The following is a 20317-nucleotide window of genomic DNA, read 5'->3' as shown; positions in this document are numbered from 1 at the left end:
GAGCTCATCCGGGCCTGCCGACTTCAACGCATCCAGTCCTTCCAAGTGACTCTGCACCATCTCAGGGTCAACGCTTGGTGGTCTGGCGCCCTGCTGTTGTCTGTCTACGAACCCATTGTGAGACTTGTCTTGCCCCTCGTTTAGTAAGACTGAGGCAAAGAACTCATTGAGTTGTTCAGCCTTGTCCCCCCTGTCTGTTCCCAATTGCTTTTGCCCATTCAGTAGTGGTCCTATTCCACCCTGGGCCTTCCTTTTACTCCCTATATATCTGAAAAACAATTTTGTGTTATCCTTAACTTGGGATGCCATCCTCAGCTCCATGGTAGCTTTGGCCTTTCTAACTGCCTCCCTACAACTGCGAGCTGAGGAGGCATACTCCTCTTTAGTAATCTGTCCCTGTTTCCACTGCTTATATGCCCCCCTTTTTGCCCTTAGGCTGCTCTAGATTTCTCTGGTCAGCCAAGGAAGCCTCTTGGCCCCTTTCTCCCCCACATCGGGATCGTCTTCCTCTGTGCACGAAGGATCACTTCCTTAGGCACAGCCACCCTTCCTGGGCTCCCATCTCGCCAAACCTCTTACTCTGCAGTGCATCATTGACGTCATAGACTTTCTCTGGTAGCTGTTGATCTGCACAGCCACAAGTGACGGATACTTACGCCTGGGTTCCAGAATAACTCTGCAAACACAACCAGGTCAGCAGAAGAGAGCGTCACCCCCATGTTTGCAGCGGTGATGGACAAAACAGCCACAGAGAGTTTCTCGGAGACCTGGAAATCCTGGCACAGAGACTGGCGCTCGGCTGAAGGCGTGGACCCATCGATGCGAATATACCCAATGCGCTGAGGAAAGGGAATGGGAAACGCACATTACCAGGGCTTTGTTTTCACATGTTCTACCAAATTTCCTTCACAAGACTTGGGGAGATCAAAGAAACCTCAGAGAGTTACTACACCGCAGCAGTCTACCATTCTCTGCCTTCATAGAATTTTATAGATGCTACAAAATCTGCCACTTGCTGAACAACAGTTGAGGAGAGTGTGTAAAATAAACACCATGAACTTAATATCAGGTATCACTGGGCTGTTATTCATTTTTAGCTGTATTTTAAAGAAAAACAAACCTTTTTTTTAATTAAAGCAGTGTGTGTACACACATATACACACACATATACATATATAAAATGATGCAATATATATTAAACATTTTAAGAAGTGATATTTTATATAGATATAGAGATATTTTAAAAAATTAATATACATTTTAATTTATGTGTGCGCACATATATTTTATTTATTTATTTTTAAGGCATTTGCAGAACTTTTTGTTTTAAGAAATTATCTGAATATTTCCTTATGCTCCAAGACACAAACCACAATTCAAAACAAATGTCCCCAGTCAGCAACCCCTCCATCTGGTCAGCTGTCATCTAGACCCTTATCATGACAAGGCACTAAGACAATGATAAGCCTACAGCTAGGGGAGAAGTGGATAAAAAAAGTTGAGTGCAGACCTGAGTACTGCCCATGTACTGATGCTGCTGCCACAGTGTCCCAGTTTCTTGATGGAGACAGGACATGTCCCCACACGATTCCAGAAGAATGAGCAATTATCCAACTCTACCCCCAGACTTATCTCCAGGAGGAAATGGCTGCTTTCAAAGTCATATTCTACCTGGCCCCAGCCAGGTCTCACAGATAAGCCAACACCCCCTCATAAACAGAGATTTCAAAAGGATATAGAACAGATAAAAAAAATAGACAAGGAAGTTTGACTTTTGCTTATGACCACGGAGAGACTGCTAGCCAGCTACGTCACCGCAGTCTCCCTGCAATAGTCAGATACAAAAATTCAGACCAACAGGGATCCAAGAAACCAGACGGATGCAGTTGTAGCCAGGGTTGGTTTGCTACTGCTGTCTCACCAACTGTCAGCAAGGAGTAACAAGCAGCAGTGGCAAGACTTGGTACCAGTACGGTACTACTGAAAGCACTGGGCAAACACCAATCTGGGTTGGTGGCTAACACCAAGGAACACTACCTGCAGGGATGGCCCGTGTGAATATGAACTGCAGAGCCCACAAGGCAAACACATTCTGGACCTTAGCTATTCTGCTGAGGGTGTGCTAGAAATCTCACACAGTAGACGATCTGTGTCACTAGCTTTCATAAGCAAGCCAACTTGCCAGGACTTTTGAGATCCCTTAAGCAGTTGTGGCATTGGGACAACAATAAAATGAGCAGGAAGCAACCTGACTTAAAAGCTTACCTTTTTCTCCAGTTCCTCACTTATTGCATCCAGTACTATCTTGTGATGAGCAAACACCAGGAATTTCTCTCTTCCACTTTCAAGTAAGTCCAGGATGTATTCTCTGCATGAAAAAAGAAAAAAATAATAACTCTAGTTATGTTACCCCAGTCCAGATAAACCTCAAATCCTAAATCATCCTATTAATCTGTAGATAGAAATCAGAAAACCTGCTAGCAACAGAAACCAGACTTCAACAGTACATTCTGATTCTTTACCCAAATACTCACAGATTCAAAAAAAAAAAAAAATCTAAGCAAGCATCACTATTTACTTTTCTGTCCAGAGTTGTTTTTAATTGTTTCCCTCTTTAAGTTGGTCCTAATTCTACCATTCAATGTGATATTCAAAGTTACTTCTGTTCATCCAGATATTTCATTCATCCATTTGTACTTCTAACTTCAGTGTCTTGGGCAACACATTCACTATCCAAGAAGCAGTGATCCGTAACATGTTTTTTAATGCTACTTTCAATTTATAAGTAAAAAAAAAAAATCATCAGGACACCTCAAAAGTTATTTCTCTGCCAGCTAAGAAATACAAGAGCCTGTTACATAAGAGTCTTCTGCAAGTTACCTATACCTTGTTCACAACAGGTAAAATAAATGTTGGCTTTTAGCAAGGGTTGATGGTTCAGCAAACTGCCAGGATCAGGACTATGAAGGGTTTCACTACAAAGTAAGGGTTTTCAGCATGGTTTAGGTTAGCAACAACTGAAAAAATCCAAAAGGACCTTCATGCCCTGTAGCTATGCCATCAGGTTACTGGATTCTGTAATGCTTGACCAAGAAATGCTGACTGTTTCAGTTAATTCAGGGCTGTCCCACTGGCAGCCCATGGACTACATGTAGCTCGCAAGGGGCTAAATTGCAGCCCCCAAGCTCCTGCTGGGATGCTGCTCCTTCTTCCGGCAGCCACTTCCTGCCCCCACCCCAGGGGACGAGGCAGTATGGCAGACTGGGGAGCTGAGAGTGAGACTGGGAAATGCAGCGTAGTGGGGATTGGAGGCACACAGTGCAGTTACGGGGGTGTCACAGGTATGCAGTTCACCAAGTGGGTCACATCCATGGGGTGTATGGTCCAGTGGGAGGCTATACCCTGCCCTGGTGCACCCCCCTGGGCCTACGGCCCCTGCTGGTGCAGCCCCCGGCGAGTTGCAAGTTGGACAGCCCTGATTTTTCTTTTTCTTTTTTTTAAGATTTGCTTTTCTTTAAAATACATCCAAAAATGAATAAGCATCTCAGTGATACTTGACGTTAAGCTCCTCGCATTTATTTTATATGCTCTCCCCATCTGTTGTTCAGCAAGCAGCAGATTTGATAGTGACAAGGTACAGCAACACCATGCGTATTGTCAGACGAAGCTGGTCACTTTGGCACCTGAGAGGCTCTGGGAGGCAGCGTGGGACTGCAGGGCAAGTACGTTAACTAGATCACATGTGCATCTTTAAAAGTTCATAGTAGGCACCTCATAGAAATGAACAGAGCAGGTCTATTTGCGTCAGGCCAACGGCAGATTTGGAGAAACAACACTATATGGGGTTTTTTCAGCTCACATTTGCAATAAGAAAAAAAAAACACCTCTTTTTAAAGAAAGAAGAGAGAGACCGGAGTGCAGTATAGTGGCAAACCAGCAGATGAATTCTGCAGCAAAGTCTGAGACCATGAAATCACCCAGACCTCGCTGCCAGGTCATTACCATAAGACAGCAGTTCAGTGGACTATAAGAAATAAATTGCTGGAAAGCTGGAGTCATCTGCTTCATCATAAAAAACAATCCACTTTCTAAGCAGCCCTCCCAGACTCCTTGGCAGTCTTGGCAGAAAAGCCAAGGATGGAGACTGACCAAAAGAAATCACCTCTGGCAGGGGCAGGAGTTGAAAGCACCTCTCTGGGGAACCATTTTCTGTTACTGTGATCCCAAAGCAGCTCTGTGGGGAATCTGAGAGTTTCACGGCTGTCAACATGCCACCTTTAGCGAGAGCTATAAAGGCTAAGCTCCTTCGATAACTACACTGGCTCAATGTTTTCTGCAACAGGGTGGCAATAACGTGCTTGGTTTCTTGAATTCCTTTCATCCTATTGATTCATTCCTTTTAAACGACAGCAGGGTCCAAAGCAGAGCACTTGATCCAAACCCCGTGCGCCGGGTTACTTCAATTTGGCTCAAACCACACAGTTGAGTTCTCTGTCTGGAGGTAAGCCAGCAGAGTGATTCAGAGAATGCGTCAGCACCGCAATTAAAACTAAATGCATTTTGAGCCCATTTAAAAAAAAAAAATGACACTTGGTTTTGCTGCAACATTATCTCAAACTCCCTTCCTCTTTTCTGGGAAGCAAATCCCATTTTGCTCAGTAAAAATGAGCCACTGACATCCAACTTACATGACAGAGCGGATTTTGGCTTCGGCGGTTCTGTTATAGAAGTGGAGCAGAGCTTCCTTCTCTTCTCGTTTCTGTGAAGGAGGACAGAAACGTGTGTCAGTTTTCAAACCACCTCCCCCCACTTTCTGTTGGCAGTCCCAACATGCCATTACTGCCAACCCACCATGCTGGGAAAAACCAGACAATCCTGCATTTTCTTGCATATCACACACCCCAGAATGAGAAATGCACCTTGATTTTTGAAAGGCAGAATGGAAGGGAGGAAAAAGATTTCCTTATAATAAGAAACTGAGCAGCGAGGGAGCCCTGCTTCCTATTCTGTTCCTTTGAGTCTTGTGGATTTTCCTTTCACTTTTGTTGGGCAAGGGCAGAAATGGTTTTTACCATATTTTTTACATATAATATGCATGGCAAATTCCAGCAGCTGATTGGGGGGAGGTATGTGTTGTATGCAGGAAAATAAGGTACTTACAAGAGATGGATCACTGTGTAGGAGGGGAATGTTTTACATAATATTTTTGGGAACTGACTGAATAAGCAGCAGAAAAGGACCGGGGGGGACAGGGGACATGAAGCTGATCAGGAGCCAACAGTGTGTCCTTGGTGCCAAGAAGGCTACCGGCATCCTGGGATGCATTGGTAGGAGCATTGCCAGCAGATCGAGGGCAGTGATTTTTCCCCTCTATTCAGCACTGGGGAGGCCACATCTGGAGTCCTGTGTCCAGCTGTGGGCCCCCACTACAGAAAGGATGTAAAATGTTGGAGGGAGTCCACTGGAGGGCAATGAAAATGGTTTGTGGGCTGGGGGACATGACTGGTGAGGAGAGGCTGAAGGAACTGGGCCTATTTAGTCTGCAGAAAAGAAAACCAAGGTGGGATTTGATAGCAGGCTTCAACTCCGTGCAGGGGGGTTGCAAAGAGGATGGAGCTGGACTGTTCTCAGTGGGGGCAGATGACAGGACAAGAAGCTCAAGCTGCAGCAAGGGAAGTTGAGGGTAAATATAAGCAGGGGTGCACGGATATAGATTTTCTTGGCCGATACTGATAGCCAATTATAAGCCAGCCATATTGGCTGATACCGATCCAATAGCTGATTCACAGGACTGCAGTCAGGCAGCTTGGAGAGCAGCGCTCTGCTGGTAAATCTGTGGGGGAGGAAAGGGACATGGCGGGGTGCAGATTGAGGCCCACATGTTGACACAGGGAGTGGGGCAGGGGCTGCCCAGCCAGCACAATGAATGGGACCCTGTGGCCAGGAGCAGGATGGAACCACAGGAGGTTTGTCCAGGGGGTGTGGGAGGGTGGCGAGGGGAAGGAGGGGTCTCCCCGCCACTTCACACCTCCCCAGGGGAGGCATGGTGGATGCGTGTCCCCCCAGGATTTGTGCACAGGGAGAGGGCAGGCAATCCGCTGAGGGCTGGGGTCAGGGTCTGCACCAGTCTCTTCCCAGAGGGGGCTGGGTGGGATGGCTACAGGGAATTATGGGGTGGCTATAGCCCACCCCCAGCCTGCCGTAGCACCACCCTTCCTTGGGGCCCTCCACTCTGCTGCCCTTCCCTCAGTACCCCACGCTGGCCGCGCGTCCCCTGCCTGCCCCACAGCATCAGGCTCACAAGGGAAAGGCAGCTGAGCAGAGTGCCCCAAGCAGTAGTGGCACGGAGGAGGGGGGCCTATAGCCACCCCAAAATTCCCTGTAGCTCCCCCACCCATAACAAGCCTTTCCAGTGCTGCGGCTGCCCACCCCGCGCAGCTGAACCTGCCTCGCTCCCAACCCCCTCACTGGGAAGAGGCTGATGAAGCCCCTGGCCCAGAGCCTGCAGCCCACCCTCACCCCACACACGAATCCAGGGAAGGCACATGTCACCCATGCCTCCCCCGGGGGTGCATGCAGCACTGGGGAGTCACCCTCCTTCCCACCTCCCTGTGCCCCCTGAACAAGCCACCCACGGCTCCATCCTGCTCCCCGCCCCAGGGTCGCATTCACCACCCTGGCTGGGTAGCGTCTGCCCCTGCCCCAGCCCCACTCCCTCCCTCACCGTGGAGACTTCAATCCGTCCCCCACACAGGCTTACCAGCAGGGCACTGCTCTCCAAGCTGCAGGGCTGCATTCCTGGCCACATGCACACAGCATTTATCGGTGACACTATCAGCTACACCAGCCAAAAAAAGCCGATGGCCGATAACATTAATTTTCCTTTTACTGGTGCCAATCCAATATGCAACCAGTATATTGGTGCACCTCTAGATATAAGGTATATAGATCAGATGCAAGCTGAGGTTAGATGTAAAGAAAAAAAACTCTCTCACGAGGAAGGTAGTAAAGCATTGGAACAGGGTACCCAGAGAGGTGGTGGCATCTCCATCCTTGGAGGTTTTTTTGGATCCAGGTAGACCAAGCCCTGGCTGGGATGATGTAGTTGGGGCTCGTCCTGCTTGAAGCAGGGGGTTGGACTAGATATGATATCCTGAGGTCCCTCCCAACCCTCATTTTCTATGATTCTCTCTCTGTAGCACCCATCCATACAGGATAGACCCCTTCCACATGCCAAACAAGTGCTCCCCCCTCCAGCCTGCTCCAATGGAACAGCACCAGCTCTGCACCCACAGGGGATCACCATGCCTTCAAGAAAGTGCAGAGAAGCAGGATTTGCCTCTGACTAAAAACTAAGAGCTCCTAGAATGAAAAACACAGTTAACTTAAGAAGATCCTTTTAAGGACAGATTTCCCCTACAATCACTTGAACACTGCAATGTTGTATTAGTGCCAGAGCATTAGCAAGTGAAGCAAAACTGATCACCTTTTTTTTTCATTGTCTGAGCAGAAAGACATGCCTAAGAAAAAGATCCCAAACAGAATAAATGGCACAAAGATGGATTTTGAATGTTCGTTCAGTTTCAGGATGCCTCAAATTTCCAAATGCTACAAGTGGTTTTAGATGCCCTGCGTGTGATCACAGAATCACAGAAAAGCACAATTGGCAGGGTCCTCAAGAGGTCACATCCAGCCCAGCTCCCTGCTGAAGGCAGGATCCTCCCAGTTAAGTTTCTGTGAAACTTGCTCTTAAAAACCTCCAAAGCTGGAGACTCCACAGGGTCTCTGGGCAGCCTCTTCCAACGCTCAACTACATGCAGCCAATGCAGCCAGATGTTCAGAAAGACCATGCCCCTGCCATGCAAAAATTAGCCTCCACCCCCATCTCCTTTAAGTTGTGACATCTGACACAACAAAGGTCAAGTGCAATGCGATTCTTAATCTCAATGGCATCCTTTGAATACAAATATCATTTTATTTCATAATAAAACTTAAAAAAAACCTCAATAATATCCTTTTAATACTATCCAGGGTTCATACTTTAAATTCATATAAACAATCTCCCCCCAGGGACATTCTGGGCAGCTACCCCACATCTCAGCAAAGGCTGCCTGTCAAAAGGACTATACTTGCTTTTAAAAGAGCTCCTCCTTGCCTCCTGATACATATGGCTGCTCTGCACACACGTACCCAGATGACAGGAACAAGCGGTAAGACCAGCGAGGGAAATCCTCTGGGATAGTTTATGCAGACGAGAAGAAAGTCCCCAGGGGTTTGATACACAGAGCAGTATTTTCATCACACAGGGAAACGCAGTCTGGGATTTCTAGCTGCACCAGGTCACGGGCAGACTCGGTTTTAGTTAGAGCAGTGCAGGTGCCTGTCTCAAGAGCTGAATTCCCGGGTGGCCAAAGAGCTATAGAAAGGAGTCAGGTGCCGCAGCAGGCAGGAACGGTGCAGGCTCAGGTTTGGTGGGCTGCTGACAGAGCGCTGACGTGTTTGAGGACCATCACATGGACATACCTCATGTTTGTAGCCAAACACGCCCTGAGCGTTTTAGAGGCCTGGTACAAGGCAGGGGCAGATTCTGTCCACACCCTTAACAAGCACATTCAAGCCACAGCTGCAGCCAAATCATAACAGAGCTCATTTTTCTCTACAGGCAAGAACAGAAAAAGCACAGTACAACTGTGCCAGAATATCTGCACAGGGATACACTGGTGGTTCTGACATGGGCTAGGACTGTGTTCCTGCTCTACCACTAACCTCCCATGCAATCTTGAGCAACTCAGTCTCTATGCCTCAGTTCCCCACCTGTGAAATGGGCACATTACTTCCTCCACTCACAGGAATGTGACATAAATATAGACTGTGAAGCACTCAAGACACTCTGGAAATGAAGCCAGATAAGCCCACAGGGGAGACAGAAGAAAAGCTTTAAAGTTAAGGCACTGGACTGGATCTCAGGAGACCTGGGTCTTGCTCCCAGCAATGCCTCAGGATCCATGTGAAACCCTGAACCAGTTGTACCACAGCTCTGCATCTGTAAAATGGGGTTGATAATATTTCCCTATCCCAGAAGGATGTTGCAGGTACCATTTAAAGTTTGGCAGATGCTTAAATGCTAAGATGCCAGGAGCAACAGCCAAACCCATAAAATAAAATCACAGGAGCTAGTGGTTGCGGTCCACAAAAAAGAGGGGAGCAGTGTCATATTTATAAGGCACATGGGGAGATGATATACAGAGAAGGGGAAGATGAATGGATAGGAGCAATGGCAAAGGGACAAAGAAAGAGAGAGACGTACAACATGAGGGGAAAATGAAAGAGCCGTAGCTAAAGGAAAAGGAAACAGACTTTATACATTCCAGGGCACCCAAAAAGACCCATTTAAAACAGTGCCTTCAACACCAAGATGTTCTGAACATCTCTCTGCTGCTCCAAGAACCTGAGCTATTGTTTTCCCCTGATGTTTTTAACAACTTCTAAAAAAGTTTTGGGAGATGAAAGCCCCTGAAACATCAGGGGTCCGCCAACCATGCAGCAGCTGACTTACATTTTTGTATCCTCTGGCCATCTCCTTTGTAGCAGCTGCCAGCACAGCCTTGGTCTTCGCATTAATGCCCTCAGGAGCAACCACGACCACTGTGCGCTGCTTTGCTGGAAGCTGGGAGAGCACGTCCGACTTCAGGCGGCGGATCATGATGGATTCTTCCAGCAGAAGCTTGAGCTCCCCTAGATTGGACGACCTGGAGTAGTCCCACCCCCACGGCATCTGGGAAAGAACAGAGCATTATCATCAGCACCAGAGAGAGCCTTCAAGCCATTCCTAGTCAGCAGAAGATCTGGCTAGATTAGTGCAGAGCAGATGGGAGATGCATCCAAAGAGGAAATGGGAGACCATGTAGCTCCCTGTCCCAATTCTAGGGGTCTGCACTGATCTTCATGTCATAGGAGGCTTTTAGGGTCTTCTTTGCCTGTCTGGCTGGGCACATGTCTGCACAAGTGATCTTGCTGGGACCAGCAGGGATATAGCCACATCAGCATGGATACCATGCTAAGTGAGCTGGCCTGGGTGTCTCTGAACAGAACCACATTGTGCTGTGGCAATGAGCCCTTTCTTGTGATGTGTTTACGCAGTGTCCCTCCAACTGAGCAGACCTCTCATGTTCTGCTGTCCTTGGTTTCTTGTCCATGTCCGACACCAACTCTCCAGGCTCTGCTTGCTGTATACTTTATGCTATCTAGATTGCCTGCACGGATTGCTAAAGGAGGACTGAGCCTTTGGACTTGGAACAACAGCACAACCCAGGAAGCTCACCCAGTATGGCCGGCTGTAGAGCGTACCTCCTGAGTAACAGCTCTAGACAGACTGTGATGCAGTGAAGAGTCACATTAACATACTCAGTTTTTGGTAACTGCCTGCTCTATTCTTGCAATCCCGGTAAAAAAGTTAACTACTTATATACTGGCAACCTCAGTGAATTAATTGCTTTGTGTTTAATGAATAATTTTCTAGTCAATAAAGCTTCTGACTGATTATCAAATGAGTGCCAGTAGTTAATTGCATAGTTCTCCTCGTCCACAAAAAAGTAAGGCTCAAGCTTCAGCCCAACAGCCCGGTCCCCAGAAACACTCCAGACCTCAAAGATTGCAAGGGAGGCTGCTCATGGCTTTTCTGATGAATGTAAAATGCTCCAATGTTCAGTCTCATAGGAGGGGGAGACTAATACTGAACAAAACCCTGCGCATGGGATTTCAGCAGAGCAGCTTTATCTCATCAGTACTCCCTTGAAGTCCTTCCCAGCTGTTCTATCCCTAAGCTGGCTATCGCAGGGATAATGGGCCGACCCTTCTGCTGTAGTTTCACTAGGGGAAATCATACTCTGCTTATTTATATGCAAAACTGGAAACCAATAAAAATCACCGCCGGGTGCTTGGCATTGTGGTTACCTGCAAGGCATGAGGCAGGGTCACAGTGCACCACACCGCTGCCCGCCTCACATACGAAGCACCTGCTCCCCGGGTGCCCCTGATGGGAGCAGAGCTTCATTGTAGGGTCAGCAAAAGGCTGTGGAACCAACCCAGACTCAAATGAAGGCCTGTCACAAACCACATCCTCTTCTACTCCAATGCCCTGGGCTATTTTTTGGCCTGCCTTGCCCAACAGAAACCTAAAAGGTAGGAAAGAAAACTAGAAAAACAAAACCCTATGAATATCCCTCTCCTTGTCCCAGCATCCCCAGCTCCCCTCTGGGGGAACAGAAGAGCGAACACAGTGCAGGCAGGTGAGGACAAAGGAGGAACCAAATAGGCCATCAGCAACCAAGTCCTCCTAAATAAGCATCCTAGTTTCTAACTGGTAGAAAACCTTGAACTATACCATGTCATATCTGCTCCCAAGAACTGGCAAACTTCAGCCTCAGGCACCTTTGACTACCTTATGATTCACTTACCCCAAGCAATTATTCCTACATGACTATACTATTTATCTATGAATAGTCTGGTTCTCTACTCTTCCACAGCAACATAACAGTAGCAGATGAAGGCCATGGGCTATGCAACTTGATAGCTATATCAACATCTGAATGATCAGAAATGATCCTAGCAATGAGTTCTGACTGCTCATTTCTAAAACAGAAATTTAGAAGTCGTTGTAAGACATATTAGTAAACTGGGAAAACAGATAGTCATGTACCATCCTATTACAGAGGGGTTTATCGCTAGAATTATTAAAATATACTTTGATATTTTCGATTTAAAAAACAGAAAAAATTAATAAAAGTGTATTCTGCTACATGCACATCTGGCTTTTGTCCATAATAACCCAGAACAAAAGCATCCAACTGTGATTTCCTTACCAAAGTGTAGCAGAATTGCACTTGAGTCAGGAAATTTATTGAAGTGTTTGGAAAAGCTGCCAAAAATCTTACAAATGCAGAGCATGTGCTGAGGTAGAAATTGCTTAATTTATTTGACCTTTGCCAACATCAACCTATTTGAAAAATAGTTTCGTGGCATCTTCTTCAGAAAAAGAGTTAACCTTATGTTGTAAATAAGGAGGTGGCATTTCATTTGTTGCATTTTTATAGAGCAAGGGTGCCAAGGAGTTGACTTGTACACCAATAAAGTTTCTGTTTTATATCTTTTCTTATTGCATCCTTCAGACTTGCAGTTTTCTGCCACAAAACTAAATCAATTCTTTTTAAATAGAAAATCGCCAGGATTTTATTTTAAATTGGATGGTTCAGGTTTGTCAATTTCTGTTTAATCCGACAATGACAACAGGATTTACTATTAATAATACGTCAGATTTATACAGCAATCAACAGCTCTCCAAATGCTTTACAAACCATCTCTATGTAATTCCACTCCCTGCTACTGCAGAGCCGCTCTGTTTAACCAGGCACCGCAGCAAGAGTTTAGGACAGGAAGTAAACTCCAACTCCTCATCCACCTGAATAAAACTGCAAGGAGGGATTGTAGAGACATGGAGAAACTGGCAAAACTAGAACGTGGTTAGAACAGCAAGTCTGCAACCCCTTACATTTGCAAAGAGTTCAAAGAGACAATAAATCACCAAGACCATAGTTGGGATTCACCTACAAGACAACACCTGCAGGGGTACAGTCATGCCAGTGCTTTACTGAGACACTGGTCCATAACCAACCTACAGCAGCAACGTGTATAACCACCTGTAACACCACTGTACATCTCATCCAAGTCTCCCATCCTGGCCTGATCCTGCTTAGCTTGGGAGGCCCAATGAACTTGTAGCCTGAGCAGCTGCAGCTCAAGAATTAACTTTAAGGCTCCCAGACAAAAAAAAACACAATCACTGGATGGGACTTACCCCTCAAGCCAACATCTTCCTTAAATTGCCCTTTTAGAGCTTAAAGGGCTGCAGCACATCAAACAAAAGGGAACCCCCAAATCGAGCATGTGGAGAAGGGTGTTTTAGCTTTAGGCTGCCAACCCCCCCCCACAAATTGGGTCTCCCTCCTCTCTGCAACACTCATGCAATTGTGCATGTTACAGAGCTTTGTACCTATGCCTGTAACATCAACTCCCTTCACCAAGAGGGGGGAAAAAAAAACATTTCCCTTCCTTATTTTATGGCCAGGCTGATGGACTGTCCTGCCAACCCGCCACCTCGATTCAGCCCCGCGTGGCTCATTTGGCAGCCAATGCGCAGAAATCTCATTTCACGGTTTTCCATTGGCTAGCTATCCCTATTCTTTCTCAAATAGCTAGTGACATTCTTCCCAGGCCCACTCCCCCTGCTACTATCATTTGCTGACATTAACTACTGCAAAGCCTCTCTCAGGTAACCACCTAATGGACCAGCAATACTCAGTAGCCTAGTAGAGGTGGGTCTAATGATGAAACAAGATTGTACTGGACACCTTGGGGAGGTATCGAAGGGGCTTTTGATGACAGGGGTGACACTAAATGTGGACCCTTCACACTGGTTTCACTGTAGGTGGCAACCTTATTTATAAGGTGAAGATCGCAGAGATCCAAGTCCTGACCTTTCAGAAACCCATCCTAAAGCTTCCTCTCTGCTCAACAGTCAGCATGTGCAGGAGGAATGATTTCATTTCCTTCATCCAATTCAATGTCCTACCTGAGGTCCGCATGGCTCGTAATTGAAGCAATAGTCATTCATGCGGAACTCTGCCCCAAAGGGTTTATGATACTCAAAACCTATTTAGTCTTACATGCTGCAGTCCAGCCCTTTGTACTGCCAAACAGATTAGGCCACATCTCTTCATTTCCCCCAGGGAAAACTCCGGTTTCTGTTCAGACAGGAAGAGTTCAGCAGCTGCAATGAAGATATACTGAATGCGCAGGGCTCCTAGAGTTTCTGCTGTGGCTGGGGAATAAGAAGGGTCCATTCCTTGCTGCATAAGCTGCATGTAATTAACGTTAATGCAGGGACCTCACAGAACCCAACAGCTAATCCTGCTTCCCCAAGCGGTGTGATCTATGCTAAATCAGCAGCATTGATATATTAGTGCTAAAACCAATGGGCTGGTCAACCGTCACGGATTTCAGGAGCCCTGCTAGCGCCACACCAAAGTAGGTGCTGCAATTTCAGGATCTGTGGATTCGATTACTTTGGATGAAATCCAGATACAAAGCTGTCTCGTGGAGGCCCACTGTGAGCAAGGCACCCCAAAGAGACTGACTGTACACAAGTATATGAAAGCAAGTCAACACGCGGTTACTCCTAAGTCTTACACAAGTGACCACAAGCTGCTGTACAGTTATCTGCCAGCGCTCATACAGTGACTCAGTTTCCCCAAGCCCTTTCTGGAAGGAGCAAATTATCCCCATTTTATAGAAGCTGAAGCACAAAAAGCTCCAGAGATATGATCAAGACCAAAGAGAGAGTCAGTGTCAGACTGGGATCAGAACTCAGGAGTTTCTGGCTCCCACTCCTGCGCTCCCATAACTAAATGATGTAACACTTAGTCCCTGATATCACAGACAGGCAGCTATCATACACTCCCCTCCCCATGCTTCACCTTCAAGCCACTTCAGTATTTTGCTCTCATTGCTCCAACTGGGTGGTTTTCAGATCCTCACTCCCCTAACAGTTAGAAACTTTCTGCTTTCCACCCTATATTTGCTCATGGATGATTAACATTCATTTGTTCAGTGCTGAAATTTTCCTTTAGTATAAATAGCTCTTCTCTCCCCCTGGTTCTTTAAAGACAGCAAATTCTACCTCCCTCCCCCCACTCCAGCCTTCATTCTGCTAGGTTAAATAAGCATGCTTCTTTTATTCTCCCCTTGTAAGTCAGGTTCTCCATTCCTACAATCATCCTAGCAGCCCTCCTCTGCACCTACTCCTGCTTGAATTTGTCTGTCTTAAACATGAGTGATCAGAATCGCATGCAGTATTTCAAAAGGAGATCATAACAGTGGAATTAATAGCTCCTTATCTCTGCCTAATATAGAGTACACTCACGTTTGCCTTCTTCCTGGCTGCATAGTATAGGCGTACAAATAGATCACAGAGTAACTAGGAGCCACCAGTGTCTCTCTAGGTGGAGGTCTGAATACTCAAAACATTTATTCTGGGGGGATTCATGTGGGTAACAAAAAGGAGCAGCTGGTTTGCAAAGCTCTAGCTGTGCAGCTCAATTCACATTCTTAATCCAGTTCAGAACTTAGTTTGGTTCCTTTCTCTGCCCCTACCAGACATGTCAAAATAGGTCAAGGTTTTGTTGCATGATGAGCCATGGAAATCACGCACTATTAGAACGAGTGCTCTACCAGCACTGAAGAATACTCAGCCTGGTTAATTCAGCCACTGGAGAATTCTCCCTGGGGAATAGCAGAGAACTGATGTCACAGCCACCACTCCCTGCAGCCTGGGAGCTAGCATGGACAGGGCATTGCTGTGCCTGCCTGAGCTACAGCTGTTGTGATGGCCCCCAGCAGCCGCACGGCAACTGGTACAGATTAGAGCAGCCTGCAGCCTAATGCAATCTGTGCAGGGGACTACCCCAGGATCAAGGAGTGCATTGCAAAGGCAGCTCAATGGCTTCATTTCTCCTTCAGCCCAGGAGTTGTTTTGCAGAGTCTAAATGCTAACGGTTTAACAAGTGTTAATTAAACCAAAGGAGAGGCGGCTCACCAACTAGTCACCCCAACCTGCAGCTGTCCCTCAGAGTCAGCCTTTTTGTCTGCACAAGGGCTACCAAGGGAAGATCGTATCATCTCAGGCTCCCCAACTGCTGCTGCAACCAATTTGTCTTTTTGCTTTCTGAGCTGGCATCTGATTAGGGCAGATTTTAATTGGAAAGCTCTGCCTCGCTAACCCCAGCAATGAGGGACACCTGCAGCACAAAATGCTTCTCAGGAAGACAGCTTTCAAAATGCTGCCCTGAGCAAGGTTAGGGACTCTTCCTAAAAATCACAAGCAAAGCTACAGAAATTAGACATTAAAATGCATGAAGGAAATCTTCACTTTGGCAGAAAAGTAAGAAGTCAGACAGCTCCATTCAGCAGTCTGTGATCACATGAGCAGGCATGTTGTAGGTTACACCACAATCGCATTGAACTACCTTCTTGGCATCACAGTACCGGAGTCCAAAGGAATGGAACTGAGGGAAGAAGCTGGGTCGGACGGCTGCAATCTGGGTATACAGCTCAGCAGGCCGCGACAAGGCAGGAGTTCCCGAGAGCAGGATCACTCTTTTGGCAGCCTGAGGAAAGAGCATTGAGCACGACTGTTACACAAATAATGCAAGCAGAGTTCAGGGGTCAATTGAAGTAGCAGCCACTAATAATAAATCCCCTCCCACAAAATAAAACATCAGTGCAAAGTCTTCAAACACATCTGTTTTTGTTCAAGGACATAGAGAACTGGCAATCACCCACCACCCACATTCAGGTCTTTGCATCCAATTCCACAATTCAATTAGCATCAGATTTTAGAAGAGTGCTTCACACACATGCACCCGGGAGGTATATCTTGAGCATCATACTAACTTCTGCTGCAACGATGTTTCCACAGGAAGCCATCCATTCACTCCACCTGACGCACACAAATGCAAGGGGTATGGGCAAGATTCTAATTATTATTATTTTAAATTGCAGAGTTAACTGTCAGGGGCAAAATATACTGCCCAAGGAGACCCACCTGCCAATCTAGATGGCTCATTGACACCAAAGCCATGAGTTAACAAACAGAGACACATAAGAAAGCTGAGTGCAATAAATCATATAGGCAAGGTCATAAAATGAAAACCTGCAAAGAGTGAAGGGAAAAAAAATCTACTTCATAAACAAAATCCTCCAGATGCACTTTTGCCCTCTTGGCTCCAACAATGTCTCATTTCATTATTACAAGAGAAGTATGAATATCTGCTGCTCTAATTTTACATATTTTAGTTAAATTACACATGGCTTGTAATTTCCTGCATGGTTTAATGCAGGATTATTAAAATAACAAAGAGATTCTTGAATGACATCTGTACCGATGGCTCATTCACATTTAAATGAAAAAGAAAATGAATTTTTTTTTTATCGTTTCAGCAAGATCTACCAAACCTATTCACTCGACTGGTTCAATCACTTGCTGACCGACTGTGGTGGAGAAAATGTTCACGTACCAGCTACCGGAAATTAATTCAGCAGTTCTTTGTCTTCAGCCTATAAATATCTGACAAAATGAGTGGGATTTTTCCCCCCTATTAAGTAGATCAGAGACAGAGAGATGCGGTCAATGGTGAGGCCAGAAAATTTACACCCATATTAAAAGAGCGTTTTGGTTTTTTTTTAAATTGAATTCAAGGAGGAGGTGCCTGACTGTTTGAAGCCAGAGAGAATGGGTTTTGTCCAACATGACTATAATGCCCCCCCTTTTCCCTCTCCACACATGATGGAGGGTAGGGAGACACCGCTGAGGATTTTTTGGGTCAATACTGATGGCTGATTATCAACCAGCCATATCAGCTGATACCGATTCGAATGCCAATATGCAGCCTGGCATCTTAGACAGCCAAAATCTGTTGGAGGAAAAGGGTGTAGGGGGTTGCAGATCAAGGCCCCCACAGTGAGGTAGGAAGAAAGAAGAGGCCTGCCCCTGCCCCAGCCCCACTCTCTCCCTCACCATGGGGGCCTCAATCTGCCCTCTGACACCCCTTCTCTGCAACAGACTTACTAGCCGGACACTGCTTTCCAAGCTACCGGGCTGCACTCCTGGCTGCACGCATGCTGTGACTGCGCGTGTACACACGGCATTTATCGGCAAAGTTATTGGCCACCTGAGCCAAGAAAAGCCGATTGCCGATAATGTCAATTTTCCTTTTTTCAGTGCAGATACAATATGGACCGAGGGGCCAGAGGCTGGAACACATCCAGTTCTCCAGTACAACAGATAACAGAACAGGAACAGAAATAAAGAGAATAAAGACTCACCATGAGGGTACAGGTCTGGGATTCCACCCAGGGAACCCCAGGACGTGCCCACTCTGTGGTGAAGGTGTCTGAAGACCCAGTTGACACTGCCCAGAGATATGAAACAAGTAGGACCAGAAGTAGGTACCAGGATCCTAGAGAACCTCCCCATCAAGCTTCCTTCTCTCAGACTGTTGGATGCCCACTTTCAGAGGAAGCTGCCAAAGGGGGTCTCATGTCTTGTTGAATTTAAGACAAGGAGTGCATAATGAAAAAGATGGGAAAGTGCACTCAGAACTCAGCCAGCCTCAGAAGAGGAGCAGCAACCTGGTGAAATGGAGGTAAGCATCTGCTAGGGCCTCCCTCGTCCCACAGAAAAGGAAAGGTCCAGTGGGCATCCATGAACTGTGCTAGCTGCATGCCCAAGCTCATAGCTCCATCCAGGAGATACAAGCCACTATTCCCAATAGGCAAGTCCACTGCAGATCTTCATCTGCATCAGAAGAGGTGCCAGACTGACAGCCTGGGGTATCTGACAGCCTGGGGGGACCTAACAGTTTAATTTGGTACATTGGTATAGGATGGGGAGCAGCACCGGCTTCTCTACCACACCCACCTACGATGCTTTATAGCTAAAGGGGAGTCCAGTCCCTATGGCCCATTCAGTCCTTAGCAACCTTTGGTCACTGACCCTTCTAGCAAGTTATTTAGGACGGGCCTCCAGTCTCCACAGCCTTCCTCCCATCCTTGGGGCTGTCCCTTATGTAATCAGCTCTGTTCATTACTCCCATCAGAGACTGACAATTGGATGATGGAGGAACGGCCCAGAATGCCTGTTCCACCAAGTGCAAGAGGGCCCAAGCACCGCTCTGAGCTGCTTCCACCTGCTCCTAAGCTGTCTACTCTTTGTTGCCCAAGTGGCAGTGAATGGGAAGGGCTTATTTCAGCAGTGGTCCTGGCATTGGCAAGGAGGCCATACAGACACATCCTTCATGTCAATACTCACCACTTCCGACTGAACAGAGAGACCCACAGGCTCATTTTGAATAAAGCACTGACCAGCTGAAGCTGGAAACAACCTTTAAGGAACTATTGACCTGGGTCGGACTCGTAGATTGGTAGGAAGAACAATGCAGTGTCTGAGCATCCATCCCTCCCATGGGAAGAGGGATACACGGGCACACATCTACCTCCAACCTGAAGCTATGAGCTTGGGCATGTGGCTAGCACGGTTCATGGAACCTTTCCTTTCCGTGGGAAGAGGCAGACCCTAACACAGGCTTACCTCCAGACAGCTGTCCCTTTTCTGGATCTGCCAGAGCCTTCTGCTGCACTTCTCCCTCATCTCTTCCATTACAAGCTCCTTGTCCTTAGCCCTACAAAGCCATGGACCTTCTTGTCAGCTTTGTACCTTTCTACCATAGCCATTTACACCTCCTCTACCTTTTATCCAAAGGCATGGTGCTCCAATGAGACACATCTGCCTTCTTTCCCCTCCCTTTTTGCAGAGGTGCCTCAAGAGGGAGTTGTGAGAAGTTTCAACTGTGTACAGAAGGTGAAGCTCAGCAAATTCAAACTCATTCCAAGGCGCAAATTTTTAACCACCAACCACTGGAACAACTCACAGAAGCTATGATGGATTCTTGTCAACAGACATTTTAGGTCATGACTACATGCTTCTTTTAAGATACTCCGGTTCAACTGATGAACTTGAAACAGGCTTTAATTCAGTGAAGTCCCGTAGCCTTTGTGATGCAGGAGGTCTGACTGAATGATCACAAATGTCCCGAAATCTCTGTAAGATGGGCCGCTAGGGAACCCAAGAGGGAAGAAGGCCTCTAGAAGACAGGGCCCCAAGTATTGAGGGGTGGAAAAATCCCTTAATAGAGGCTGTGTTCTGCTTGCAGCAACTAGCTGAAAAAAGGAAAAAAGCGATACTACTAAAGCTTTAAGCCCTCACTGATTGCTGCATACTCTTCTTTGCTGCTGACCTATCTGTGGGATCGGAATATGGGTTTCAGGCTCAGGAAAACTAAGTAAGCTAGCAGGATAGCAAGACCACACAAGTGCTTTCTGGCAGGAGCAAATCTCCGTGAGCACTAGGCTAGTGTGTTTCCATACGGAAGATAAAACTCACTTCTCAACATCGTAGCATCAATTCTAACCTTCCACACAGACAGACCACTCTCTTGGGTGCCCTTGTAGCCAAGATGACAGCTCTTTACACAAGAAACAAAACAGGGGAAGCCAGACTTAATGCCTTTTTTTGCTTTTTTTTTTTTTTTTTTTTAAACAGGGGACCTGTACCCTGCCCCATTGCTCTCATCTATTCAATAACAGTCATAAAGCAAATAGTGCCATGCTATTCAGGTACTACATATGCAGCAGATTTAGAAAGCAG

The 20317-nt window shown here is 46.6% G+C and overlaps 1 protein-coding gene across 2 annotated transcripts in view; it reads right to left on the bottom strand.

Annotated features, from left to right (window-relative positions):
* The window catches only part of SMARCAL1 (SWI/SNF related, matrix associated, actin dependent regulator of chromatin, subfamily a like 1), a 69331-nt gene that overhangs the window by 18931 nt on the left and 30083 nt on the right, over positions 1-20317 (bottom strand). For both annotated transcript variants that reach the window (XM_019522647.1, XM_019522648.1), the window contains exons 9-13: positions 16080-16220; positions 9557-9775; positions 4689-4759; positions 2266-2368; positions 657-839 (exon numbers count right to left, since the gene is read on the bottom strand). In XM_019522647.1, the coding sequence (XP_019378192.1) occupies positions 657-839; positions 2266-2368; positions 4689-4759; positions 9557-9775; positions 16080-16220 (717 nt within the window). The remainder of the gene's footprint in view (positions 1-656; positions 840-2265; positions 2369-4688; positions 4760-9556; positions 9776-16079; positions 16221-20317) is intronic.

This window comes from Gavialis gangeticus, unplaced genomic scaffold, assembly GCF_001723915.1.
Source record: "Gavialis gangeticus isolate Ggan-Ray unplaced genomic scaffold, GavGan_comp1, whole genome shotgun sequence".
Taxonomy (NCBI): domain Eukaryota; kingdom Metazoa; phylum Chordata; order Crocodylia; family Gavialidae; genus Gavialis; species Gavialis gangeticus.
This window is presented reverse-complemented; position numbering and strand designations above follow the sequence as displayed.